Source organism: Oncorhynchus kisutch, linkage group LG13 (genome assembly GCF_002021735.2).
Source record: "Oncorhynchus kisutch isolate 150728-3 linkage group LG13, Okis_V2, whole genome shotgun sequence".
Lineage (NCBI taxonomy): Eukaryota > Metazoa > Chordata > Actinopteri > Salmoniformes > Salmonidae > Oncorhynchus > Oncorhynchus kisutch.
The window spans coordinates 20,665,409-20,679,199 of NC_034186.2; the positions used below are offsets into that span (position 1 = coordinate 20,665,409).

The following is a 13,791-nucleotide window of genomic DNA, read 5'->3' on the forward strand; positions in this document are numbered from 1 at the left end:
TAGGCAGCCATATTCTTTGAGTGTGTCGTGGGTGATTGTCCTTGTTCTGTCTCTGTGTTACTTTGCACCAGTATTGGGCTGTTTGGTGTTGGGTGTGTTACTTTGCACCAGTATTGGGCTGTTTGGTGTTGGGTGTGTTACTTTGCACCAGTATTGGGCTGTTTGGTGTTGGGTGTGTTACTTTGCACCAGTATTGGGCTGTTTGGTGTTGGGTGTGTTACTTTGCACCAGTATGAGGCTGGTTCGGTTTTCGTGTTACGTTTATTTGTTTTTGTATTTGATCGTGTTTACTTTGTCTCATTAAACATGGATCTCAATAGCCAATAGCCACGCCGCATTTTGGTCTGACTCTCTTTCACCTAAAGAAAACTGTTACACATATAGAGGCTATAGAACAAGATTCTATAAAGACTATTTATCTAGATACTATAGATCTAGGGACTATAGATCTAGATACTATAAAGACAGACTATAGATCTAGAGACTATAGATCTAGATATTATAAAGACTATAGATCTAGATACTAAAGAGACAATATATTTGGAGGCTATAGAGACTATAGATTAAGGAACTGGATTGTAGACAGCCAGTGGTGGTCAGCAGGACAAAGCAGAGCAGGAGTAGTTACCTCATACTCCTGTGAGAAGCGGAGTCCGTCGTTGGCCTTGAGACGCTCGATGTGGTTAGCAAGATCAGTGGTGGAGATGAGAGGGTGCTCCCTCATCCCTGAAAGAGAGAGGAACAGGGTTACCTAGCTATTGCAGTGAATACAACTTTCCTTCAGCTATGAGTGAAATATACAACACGGTGTAATATATGCACGTACACACACATGCATGCACCACCCGCATACACCTGCACACACACATTCACACAACAGACATACACACACACACACGGAATGTGAAATACGCAACCAGATAACTGATGCATTTGTGATGAAAAAGCACAGAGCTCATTGAAAGTGGTGAAATGGAAAGAAGTGTGTGGTTGTGGAGAGAAGACACAGAGAGAAAGAGAGAGTGAAGAGAGATAAGAGTGAGAGAAAGAGAGAGTGACGAGAGAGAGCAACAGACAGGTGATATCTCTAGAGCTCTGTAACACCATGCTGTGGGTTACTCCTGTGAAGGGAGTGAGTGAATGAGCATGCAGATTGGTTGGCTGTAGACCACAGCAACACAAGTGGGAGTGGGAGGGGTCATGGGGGTATTCTGAGCGTCATATTACATTATTTTTCCATTAAATGGTAACTGAAAACTATCTCTGGCTATAGATAGATGAGACCAACATCTTAGTACATTAGTAATATTATCACAAACCTAAAAAATACTTTATTCAGAAATAACATTCTGGAAAGAAAATATACCACATACAGCTGCTAGCAGGTGATGTACATAATAAAGCTATAGCTACATTGTAACCTCAAAGTACGGAACACATATATCATCTCTTTCAGTGGCAGAAGAGCTTAGGACTTGGAAAGATTGATGGAGGAACAATCTTTCATCTCGGCTTTGTCCTCAAAGCAACAACACATGGATTATCCTCCAAAATAACATACAATATTGATACAAGCCAGTGGTGACAGGTGACAGTTCTGAGGCCAGCCTGTGGAAAGGAAGTGACATGGGGGAAGTGACACGGCTAGTGGGGAGGAGGGGGTTGGGGGTGCAGTGTAAGCGGGGTGGTTCCAGCTGACTGAGCAATCAGATGTTCACAGACAAGGTGCAGCTAGCATGGGGCTGAGATGAGATGGCCTTGGTGGGTGACGCACAAAAAACAGAAGTGGAGAGGAGGATGAGTAGAGAAGGTAGAGGGATGGAGGGATGAAGGGGGGTGTTGGTGGAGGAGGGGAGGGGGGCATTCCATCTCAGCTCCCAAAGCAGCACAATCACAGCCTTTCCTTACATAGACTACTAACTGATCAGTACTGTTGTCTGAGCTGTGACTGTGCTACTGAGAAAACTGACGCAGAGTGACTCAGTGATCAGAGAGATAAAGACAGAGAGAGAGAAAGAACGAGATAGAGAGAGAGGAGACAGAGAGAGAGAGAGAGAGTGAGCGAGCGAGACAGAGAGAGAGAGAGAGAGAGAGAGAGAGAGAGAGAGAGAGAGAGAGAGACAGAGACAGAGACAGAGAGAGAGAGTGAGCGAGCGAGACAGAGAGAGAGAGAGAGAGAGAGAGTGAGCGAGCGAGCGAGCGAGCGAGACAGAGAGAGAGAGAGAGAGAGAGAGAGAGAGAGAGAGAGAGAGAGAGAGAGAGTGAGAGAGAGAGAGAGTGAGTGAGTGAGTGAGTGAGTGTGAGAGAGAGACAGAGACACAGAGAGAGAGAGAGAGAGCGAGAGAGAGAGAGACAGACACAGAGAGAGGATGGGGATGGGTTTAAATAGGTAGAAAACACACGAGGAATGGAAACTAACTTGGAGTGTTCGGGCAACTGGGGTCACTGGAACCTGTGGGGAGAAGATGGGGGAGGTCGGTGTGTCGTACTCAACAACCAATACCAGAGGGATCATTCATGTTAAAGGGGGAAGGGAGGGGAGGAGGGGAGAAGAGAAGAGGGTAAAGAAGGATTAGGAGAAAGAGAAAAAGGGATAGAGAAAGAGACCCAAGGTTTTCAGAAGGGCCTGGCTGTGTATAGGTCTGTACACCTGAAGTGAGTCAGTCTGTTAACCTGGAATTCCAACAGTCCTCTTAGTTTCAGTCTCCATCCATGACAGTAGCCTGGATCCAAACTGAATTGTTCGATTTCACTTCACAATATTGTGTCCAGGCCTACCATGACACATAACTGTCTGAGACATATACTTGAAAGCATATTCTTGACTATAGTTACTACTACTCTGTAAAGTGCTTAAGTAGACAACAGAGGCATCGATAGTATAGAACTGAGCTATTAGAACACATCTTTATTGTGCTCACAAGGACACAAATGGCAAGAGGCTGGAAAATTAGTCAACAACATACCTGCCTCTATTTGTGTAAACAACATCTGCTATGTACCCCCTACTGCTAGAGACTCACAAGCTGCCGATCTCATAGCAAACTACTAGAAAACACCCACAGAGTGATGGAGAGAGGGAGGGAGGGGTGGAGGGGGGAGAGTGAAGAGAGGGTTTGAAAGAGATGAAAATAGGAATGAGATGAAGAGTTAGAGAGAGGGAGATAAGGCACATAGAGAGAAGGAGAGAAAGAGGGCGAGAGAGTAAAGAAAGAGTAGTGCGTTAGCGAGAGAGAGAGACGAGAAAGAGAAAAGAGAAAGAGAGAGAAAGGGAAAAGAGAGAGAATATATTGAAGAGAGAGAGGAGAGAGAGGAGAGAGAGGAGAGAGAGGAGAGAGAGGAGAGAGAGGAGAGAGATAAAAGATAAAGAGAGAGAGGAGAGAGAGGAGAGAGAGGAGAGAGATAAAAGATAAAGAGAGAGAGGAGAGAGAGGAGAGAGAGGAGAGAGAGAAGAGAGAGAAGAGAGAGAAGAGAGAGGAGAGAGAGGAGAGAGAGAAGAGAGAGAAGAGAGAGGAGAGAGAGGAGAGAGAGGAGAGAGATAAAAGATAGAGGAGAGAGAGAGAGAAAGGAGAGAGAGAGAAAGGAGAGAGAGAGAAAAGATAGAGAAGAGAGAGAGAATGAAAAGAGAGAAGAAAGAGAGCGAGCGAGAGAGAGGAGAGAGAGGAGAGAGATAAAAGATAGAGAGAGAGAGAAAAAAAAAGAGGGAAGAAAGAGAGAGAGCGCGAGAGAGAAACGATAGAGAAGAGAGGAGAGGAGAGAGAAAACAGAGAAGAGAGAGAGGGAGAGAAAAGATAGAGGAGAGAGAGAAAAGATAGAGAAGAGAGAGAGGAGAGAGAAAACATTGAGAAGAGAGGAGAGGAGAGAGAAAACAGAGAAGAGAGAGAGGGAGAGAAAACATTGAGAAGAGAGGAGAGGAGAGAGAAAACAGAGAAGAGAGAGAGGAGAGAGAAAACATTGAGAAGAGAGGAGAGGAGAGAGAAAACAGAGAAGAGAGAGAGGGAGAGAAAAGATAGAGGAGAGAGAGAAAAGATAGAGAAGAGAGAGAGGAGAGAGAAAACATTGAGAAGAGAGCGAGGAGAGAGAGGAGAGAGAGAAGAGAGAGATGAGAGAGGGAGGGAGCGAGAGAGAGGAAAGAGAAGAGAGATGCGAGAGAGAAGAGGGCACAGAAACCAAGGGTGAGACAGAACGAGTTTGATGTTCAGAGAATGAGTTAGAGAGAGATTCTGTGGGCTTAATTCCTCTGCTAAGTTCAAAGCTCAAGACTCTCCATGCTGCATTCAACAGTGTTTAATTACCAAGCTGGGTCAGTGCAGTCCACTAGAAGAAGAGACAGAGAGTATGCGTCCCAAACGGTACCCTATTCCCTAAATAGTACAATACTTTCAACCAGGACCCATATGGAATAGAGTTCCATTAGGGCCCACCAGAAGAGCCACTGAAAACAGATGGATAATATACTGTAGCAATTCCCATGCAACCACCCCCCCCCCTCTCTCGCTTTACTTCACAGTGAGATGAGAAGCAGCATGGGCAGGGTGTGTTATATGTTAACAGACCTTTAATTAAGTCTTATTTCTATAATGGTCATAAATGAAGGTGAAGAGAGAGAGGACATCTCGTCGACTAGACCAGAGCTTTGGGTTGTTGACCGATAGACAGTCCTCATCCTCAACTACAGCCACTCCCTTTCCAACTTCACTGACACCCACTTACTACTAATACAACAAGACATATGATCCTTGTACACTAAGCAATGTGACAATCCTTCACATCCACAACAATCCTCCGATATTACAAAGACAATATGATGATATCGAGTACAGAGTATACACTGGACGGATTATTATCCACTTTCAACTCATCAAAACCATGTTTCATTTGTGATAACCAGCATCTGATATTGTTGTAGTTAATCTGAATAATCTGCATACAGTAGAAGCCTTAACTCTGAAGTGTGTTATACTTGAAGGCTGCAATGGGAACTGCATTCAATTGCTTCTCCTAGCACAGTGGTTACCAATAGCTACACATTCATCAGAATGTATCATATCATAGGAGTGTCAGAGACTGTGAGCAGTGGTGTGAATAGAGATTTGGTTTTATAAGTTACCTTGTTGGAGATTTGTCTGCAGGCACTGAGGTGGATAGTTTGGCCATGGTTGAACAACAGCTAAATCTGAATATAAGTGTGTCAGTGGTTGTTTGTCTGCTAGTGTGTCTGGGTCTGTGACTTTGTGTGTGTCTATAAATTGTGCGTGCTAGTGTGTGTGTGTGTGTGTGTCTATAAATCGTGCGTGCTAGTGTGTGTGTGTGTGTGTCTATAAATCGTGCGTGCTAGTGTGTGTGTGTGTGTGTGTGTCTATACCTTGTGTGTGTGTGCGTCTATACCTTGTGTCTGATAGTTGAGTCGTCTCATTTCCACAGGATCAGAGGAGTGGGCTAGCAGAGAGTCCTTCACCCCAGCAGAGTGCTCATCCTTGGCTGAGGGAGATGCTCGTTTCCTGGGGAGAGAGGCAGGGAGGAGAGACCATGAGACAAGCTCCAATAAAAACACTAGCGTACTACTTATAAATAAGTCATGTCATTGGGCATGTATGGTGGTAGGCTGAAGGAGGTGGTATGATTGTATGGGCATTAGGCAACTGCAGTGGTCAGCTGGCTGGAAACTCCAGTCACAGAACCATCACTGTTGTATCATGACTGTGTCATTGAGATAGCTGTTGGTTCCTGCATTGATGTGGAAGATACTGTGCCTGGAGTGGAGTTAAAAGCTGATGTTGTGTCTGTTGAGGTGTGTAACTCCCTGAAGCAGAGGCATACCTCTACTCTTCATTGAGTAGTAGTTGTACGTCCCAAAGGGCAACCTACTCCCTATAGTGCACTACTTTGGACTAGTGCCTTCCGCTCGGATTAAAAGTAGTGCACTATATAGTGAATAGGGTGCCGTTAAATAACTTGATCAATAACACGGTGTGTCTGCCGTGCTGTGTGTTCCTGACGAGGTGAGGACCCACTTCACTGTCTACACAGCTGGGGGGGAAGTGGTGACACAGTTTTGGGTTTACGCTAATTAAAACCTCTAATTTCCCCCATATGAACGTGTGAAAACAAACAGGCTGAGCAATTAACAGATCAGCCGCAGTGACAGAGTAGGAAGGCTTGCTAATTACAGAGGTGGAGAAAGAAAGAGAAGGGGGGGGGAGAGAGGGAGATAGAGGAGGGATGTGGAGAGGGAGGGAGGAGAGAGGGAAGGAGGCAGGGTGTGGGAGGAGAGAGAGGGAGGAAGGAAGGGAGATGGAGGGAGGGAGAGAACGGAAAATAAAGGGAGGAGAGCGGAAGGGATGGTGAGAGAGAGGGACGATCGAGGAGGGATGGGGGAGAGGGAGGGAGGGGAGAGAGGGAAGGAGGCAGGGTGTGGGAGGGGAGAGAGGGAGGAAGGAAGGAAGGGAGATGGAGGAAGAGAACGGAAAATAAAGGGAGGAGAGCGGAAGGGATGGTGAGAGAGAGAGGGACGATCGAGGAGGGATGGGGGAGAGGGAGGGAGGGGAGAGAGGGAAGGAGGCAGGGTGTGGGAGGGGAGAGAGGGAAGGAGGCAGGGTGTGGGAGGGGAGAGAGGGAAGGAGGCAGGGTGTGGGAGGGGAGAGAGGGACGATCGAGGGATAGAGAGAAGAGCGAGGGAGAGTGTTGTAGAGAGAGCACATCTGTTGGAGCCTATGTCCTCCATTCCCAACGCACCACACCATGTCTCCTAGCGCTAGCATGCTAACTGAGGTCTTAAGTGTTGCCATGTTACAGCTGCTGCCACACTTATGCACTAAAGCCTGTGTTTATTTCTTTGGGTAGCACTAACATCGCGCTAACGTGTGTCTGAGTGCAGCAGCCTCCATTGCTGAGTGATGCTACTGATGTGTTCAGCTGGCTGTCTCACAGGGAAAGCTATTAATGCTGCCATGCATAGCGGTCTATGGGAGGTGACAGTTACGTTACTAGCCCTAAACTTAGATTGAGTCTCAAATAGCACCCTATTCCCTATGCAGTGCAGTACTTTTGACAAAATCCCATAGGGCTCCGGTAAAAAGTAGTCCACTATATAGGGTATAGGGGGCTATTTGGGACACACAAATGGAGATCATAATAAAGCATGGAGGCATGACATAAGGAGGTCTGGGGAGGGGCACTTTGTTATTCTGACTATTGCCTAGGGAACATCATGTAATTTTAACTGCAACTTTGGCTTTGAATTTGAAAGGCGTGAGAGCTGCAGACAAACACACTAACACACATGTTTGTTTTACTATCCTTATGGGGACCAAACAATTGATTCTCATTCAAAATCTTATTTTCCCTAACCCTAACTGCTAACCCTAAACCTAATGCTCTAACCCTAACTCCTAACCCTCTAACCCTAACTCCTAACCCTAAACCTAACGCTCTAACCCTAACTCCTAACCCTAAACCTAATGCTCTAACCCTAACTCCTAACCCTAAACCTAACCCTAACTCCTAACCCTAAACCTAACGCTCTAACCCTAACCCTAACCCTACCCTAAACCTAACCCTAACTCCTAACCCTAAACCTAACGCTCTAACGCTAACTCCTAACCCTAACTCCTAACCCTAAACCTAACCCTAACTCCTAACCCTAAACCTAATGCTCTAACCCTAACTCCTAACCCTAAACCTAACGCTCTAAACCTAACTCCTAACCCTAAACCTAACGCTCTAAACCTAACTCCTAACCCTAAACCTAACGCTCTAAACCCAACTCCTAACCCTAAACCTAACTCCTAACCCTAAACGCTCTAACCCTAACTCCTAACCCTAAACCTAAACCTAACTCCTAACCCTAAACCTAACGCTCTAACCCTAACTCCTAACCCTAAACCTAATGCTCTAACCCTAACTCCTAACCCTAAACCTAACTCCTAACCCTAACTCCTAACCCTAAACCTAACCCTAAACCTAACGCTCTAACCCTAACTCCTAACCCTAAACCTAACCCTAAACCTAACGCTCTAACCCTAACTCCTAACCCTAACTCCTAACCCTAACGCTCTAACCCTAACTCCTAACCCTAAACCTAACCCTAAACCTAACGCTCTAACCCTAACTCCTAACCCTAAACCTAACTCCTAACCCTAAACCTAACCCTAAACCTAACGCTCTAACCCTAACTCCTAACCCTAACTCCTAACCCTAACTCCTAACCCTAAACCTAACTCCTAACCCTAAACCTAACACTCTAACCCTAACTCCTAACCCTAAACCTAACCCTAAACCTAACGCTCTAACCCTAACTCCTAACCCTAAACCTAACTCCTAACCCTAAACCTAACGCTCTAACCCTAACTCCTAACCCTAAACCTAACCCTAAACCTAACGCTCTAACCCTAACTCCTAACCCTAAACCTAACCCTAAACCTAACGCTCTAACCCTAACTCCTAACCCTAAACCTAACTCCTAACCCTAAACCTAACCCTAAACCTAACGCTCTAACCCTAACTCCTAACCCTAACTCCTAACCCTAAACCTAACCCTAAACCTAACGCTCTAACCCTAACTCCTAACCCTAAACCTAACTCCTAACCCTAAACCTAACCCTAAACCTAACGCTCTAACCCTAACTCCTAACCCTAACTCCTAACCCTAACTCCTAACCCTAAACCTAACTCCTAACCCTAAACCTAACGCTCTAACCCTAACTCCTAACCCTAAACCTAACCCTAAACCTAACGCTCTAACCCTAACTCCTAACCCTAAACCTAACTCCTAACCCTAAACCTAACGCTCTAACCCTAACTCCTAACCCTAAACCTAACCCTAAACCTAACGCTCTAACCCTAACTCCTAACCCTAAACCTAACCCTAACTCCTAACCCTAAACCTAACCCCTAGGCCATTCATGGGGTTAAACAGCACAACTGTTTTCAGCTATGCTAACAGAATTGCAAAAGGGGTTTCTAATGATCAATTAGCCTTTTAAAATTATAAACTTTGATTAGCTAACACAACGTGCCATTGGAACACAGGAGTGATGGTTGCTGATAATGGGTCTCTGTACGCCTATGTAGATATTCTATAAATAATCAGCCGTTTCCAGCTACAATGGTCATTTACAACATTAACAATGTCTACACTGTATTTCTGATCAATTTGATGTTATTTTAAATGGACAAAAACAAGGACATTTCTAAGTGACCCCAAACTTTTGAACAGTAGTGTAAATACTTATGCATTTGGCTTGATTTGGATTTGACATTTTAGATAGGCTGGTTAAGAAGCTAACATTTATTAAAGTTGACTTTATCTACAGAAACAGATCGTGCCTCTCTCTAAGCAGTAGAAAGCAGATTATTCAGTCAACCTTATAATCTGTTCTTAATTATGGTGATAGTATTTATCAAAGTGCAGCTGCTAATACTTAAACCTTTAGGTGCCATCTACCATAGTGCCCCTTGTTTTATTACAGCTGACAGTTTTGATACTCATCACTGCACCCTGTATGAAAAGGTTGGTTGGACTTCACTAAAGACCTGTAGGCCCGACTTCATACATTTCCATCTTATCTAACGGCTGTTGAAGTTTAGACCCAAGTGGCACAGTGGTCTAAGGCACTGCATCTCAATGCAAGAGGCGTCACTACAGTCCCTGGTTTGAATCCAGGCTGCATCACATCTGGCCGTGATTGGGAGTCCCATAGGGCGGCGCACAATTGACTCAGCGTGGTCCGGGTTTGGCCGAGGCCGTCATTGTAAATAAGAATTTGTTCTTAACTGGCTTGCCTAGTTAAATAAAGGTTGCATTTAAATAAATAAAAAATAGACACATGAGTTGCCTAACCCGTAAACAGGATGGGTCAACTCTTGAGGTTCCTAGGGTCTCCACTGAGCTAGGTGAATCTGCTTTAAGTTTTAATGCACCGTATTGCTGGTACAAAATTCTAAATACATTTAATTTTGATGTTGTTGTGCCGTTCAGGCAATTTAAAGTATTGATTGGAGACTTATTTGTGAAGGAATGTTTTTTATGTTTTATTTATCCTTCCTATGACTGTGTTTTTGTACTTTAATATGTATACAGTACTAGTCAATAGTTTGGACACACCTACTCATTCAAGGGTTTTTCACACCCTGACCTTAGAGAGCCTTTTTTTATTAGAGTCTCTTTTTGGTTTGGTGTGATTTGGGTGGGCATTCTATGTCCTTTATTTCTCTGATTTGTGTTTCTATGTGTTGGCCGGATATGGTTCTTAATCAGGGACAGCTGTCTATCGTTGTCTCTGATTGGGAATCATACTTAGGTAGCCCTTTTTCCCTCCTTTCAGGGTGGGTATTTACCTTTGTTTGTGGCACTTAGTCCTGTAAGCGTCACGGTCGTATTGTTTTGTTGGTGACATTCAAATAAAAAGAAAATGTACGCTCACCACGCTGCACTTTGGTCTACTTCCAATGACACCCATGACAGAGTTTTTCTTCATTTTCACTACTTTCTACATTGTAGGAAGACATGCCAAGAGTGTACAAAGCTGTCATCAAGGCAATGGGTGGCTATTTTGAAGAATCTAAAATCTAAAATATATTTTGATTTGTTAAACACTTTTTTGGTTACTACATTATTCCATGTGTTATTTCATAGTTTTAATGTCTTCACTATTATTCTACAATCTAGAAAATAGTAAATATAAAGAAAAACCTTTCAATGAGTAGGTGTGTCCAAACCTGTGACTGGTACTGTATGTCTCTTGTGAAAAAACACTCAACAACACACCAGCCAAAGACACAAGACATGGCATAGTGGTGTGATGTGTGATCTTGACAGTGTAGCAGAAACAAAGAGCATGTCAGTCTGTCACTGAGTCAGAACAGAACAGAGCGGCCTGACCCAGAAGCACATTTTATAGAGAAGAAGAGTGGAGTAAGGGGAGGGGAGGAGCGAGGAGAGGGTGGCTGTGCTGCAGAGTGACAGCCACATCAGGATTAGAGAAGGGGGAAAGGGGTGTAAAGGTGTCAAACATACTACAAAGTAGGTTCAATTAGTTAGCCAGCTAACTTTGAAAAACAACCAGAAAAAAACTATAGTTTGTCTGATTAATTTAGAAAGCTAAATGTAGGTATATGTTTTTTGGTTGTTCTTTCAATTAGACCATGCCCATTTCAAGCTTATACTCCCCCCCCCCCCCCCCCCCCCAATGTATTTTTCTGAATATTTAGGCAAGTTAGCTGGCTAACTCATTGATTCTACTTTGTAGTATACCCCGCGGAAAATAAATACTAACCTTTCTTTTTTGCTGCATCCACAGAAAGCAGGGGGGAAGTGAGTGAGGGAGAAGACAGAGAGAAAGAGATAGAGGGAGGATTAAATGACAGATTGTCAGCAGCAGGGATGAAGAATAGAAGCAGTGGATAGGGAACCAGATTTATACTTCACCCCTTTATCCCTCCCTCCCTTTCCCTCCCTCCTCCACCCTCTCAGCCCTGCACTTTTATTCAGATGTCGACGCTGACATTTAGAAAATGAGTTTTTCCTCTAGGGGCCCAGTTCTCATTCCCTGCCACTATGATAATCTTCAACAAGTTTTTTAAATATTATATTTTTCTTTACAACCCTTTCTCTTAAAATGCATATGCTGTGAGAAAAGGCCGGTAGGATATTATATTCTGTGGTGTTGGACAGGTTTAATGATGGTGCACTATGCTCCTTTAGGTTACTTGATGTAAATATTGTACTAGCTGAGTGGAAATACAGTAGGCTGCATCTTGCAACTAATGTCCTGGTATGAACTTTCATCCTAATACATTGTGTGGAAAGATGAGGATGGTGTTCTCATATACATAATTTCTCCCACTGGTAACAGACGTCAATTCAACATCTATTCCACGTAATGTTTTTTAAATGATGTGGAAACAACATCGATTCAACCAGTGTGTGCCCAGTAGCCTGTTTCACCCCTATATACAGTGCCTTGCGAAAGTATTCGGCCCCCTTGAACTTTGCGACCTTTTGACACATTTCAGGATTCAAACATAAAGATATAAAACTGTATTTTTTTGTGAAGAATCAACAACAAGTGGGACACAATCATGAAGTGGAACGACATTTATTGGATATTTCAAACTTTTTTAACAAATCAAAAACTGAAAAATTGGGCGTGCAAAATTATTCAGCCCCTTTACTTTCAGTGCAGCAAACTCTCTCCAGAAGTTCAGTGAGGATCTCTGAATGATCCAATGTTGACCTAAATGACTAATGATGATAAATACAATCCACCTGTGTGTAATCGAGTCTCCGTATAAATGCACCTGCACTGTGATAGTCTCAGAGGTCCGTTAAAAGCGCAGAGATCATCATGAAGAACAAGGAACACACCAGGCAGGTCTGAGATACTGTTGTGAAGAAGTTTAATGCCGGATTTGGATACAAAAAGATTTCCCAAGCTTTAAACATCCCATGGAGCACTGTGCAAGCGATAATATTGAAATGGAAGGAGTATCAGACCACTGCAAATCTACCAAGACCTGGCCGTCCCTCTAAACTTTCAGCTCATATAAGGAGAAGACTGATCAGAGATGCAGCCAAGAGGCCCATGATCACTCTGGATGAACTGCAGAGATCTACAGCTGAGGTGGGAGACTCTGTCCATAGGACAACAATCAGTCGTATATTGCACAAATCTGGCCTTTATGGAAGAGTGGCAAGAAGAAAGCCATTTCTTAAAGATATCCATAAAAAGTGTTGTTTAAAGTTTGCCACAAGCCACCTGGGAGACACACCAAACATGTGGAAGAAGGTGTTCTGGTCAGATGAAACCAAAATTGAACTTTTTGGCAACAATGCAAAACGTTATGTTTGGCATAAAAGCAACACAGCTCATCACCCTGAACACACCATCCCCACTGTCAAACATGGTGGTGGCAGCATCATGGTTTGGGCCTGCTTTTCTTCAGCAGGGACAGGGAAGATGGTTAAAATTGATGGGAAGATGGATGGAGCCAAATACAGGACCATTCTGGAAGAAAACCTGATGGAGTCTGCAAAAGACCTGAGACTGGGACGGAGATTTTTCTTCCAACAAGACAATGATCCAAAACATAAAGCAAAATCTACAATGGAATGGTTCAAAAATAAACATATCCAGGTGTTAGAATGGCCAAGTCAAAGTCCAGACCTGAATCCAATCGAGAATCTGTGGAAAGAACTGAAAACTGCTGTTCACAAATGCTCTCCATCCAACCTCACTGAGCTCGAGCTGTTTTGCAAGGAGGAATGTGAAAAAAATTCAGTCTCTCGATGTGCAAAACTGATAGAGACATACCCCAAGCGACTTACAGCTGTAATCGCAGCAAAAGGTGGCGCTACAAAGTATTAACTTAAGGGGGCTGAATAATTTTGCACGCCCAATCTTTCAGTTTTTGATTTGTTAAAAAAGTTTGAAATATCCAATAAATGTCGTTCCACTTCATGATTGTGTCCCACTTGTTGTTGATTCTTCACAAAAAATACAGTTTTATATCTTTATGTTTGAAGCCTGAAATGTGGCAAAAGGTCGCAAAGTTCAAGGGGGCCGAATACTTTCGCAAGGCACTGTACATAACTTCTGTTTCACCACTTTTGCAAATGTTGAAATGTCTTTCGATCGGCCTCTCCAACTGTATTTTACATTTTGTTGAGGTTACATTCATTTAAGTTTGAGGATAATCCATTTTAACTAAATTACTTCCAAGTCATACTAAGATGCAATGGCTCCTGGTATGGACTTCAGAGAGCTATAGGCCTATGCAGTCAAATAGGCA

The 13,791-nt window shown here is 43.7% G+C and overlaps 1 protein-coding gene across 10 annotated transcripts in view; it reads right to left on the minus strand.

Annotated features, from left to right (window-relative positions):
- The window catches only part of ptprfa (protein tyrosine phosphatase receptor type Fa), a 408,795-nt gene that overhangs the window by 25,019 nt on the left and 369,985 nt on the right, over positions 1 to 13,791 (minus strand). For 6 of the 10 annotated variants that reach the window (XM_031785716.1, XM_031785715.1, XM_031785723.1 and 3 more), the window contains 4 exons: positions 11,277 to 11,288; positions 5,389 to 5,501; positions 2,420 to 2,452; positions 629 to 726 (listed from right to left, as the gene is read on the minus strand). In XM_031785716.1, the coding sequence (XP_031641576.1) occupies positions 629 to 726; positions 2,420 to 2,452; positions 5,389 to 5,501; positions 11,277 to 11,288 (256 nt within the window). The remainder of the gene's footprint in view (positions 1 to 628; positions 727 to 2,419; positions 2,453 to 5,388; positions 5,502 to 11,276; positions 11,289 to 13,791) is intronic. The other 4 variants (XM_031785724.1, XM_031785721.1, XM_031785720.1 and 1 more) reach the window with 2 other exon arrangements.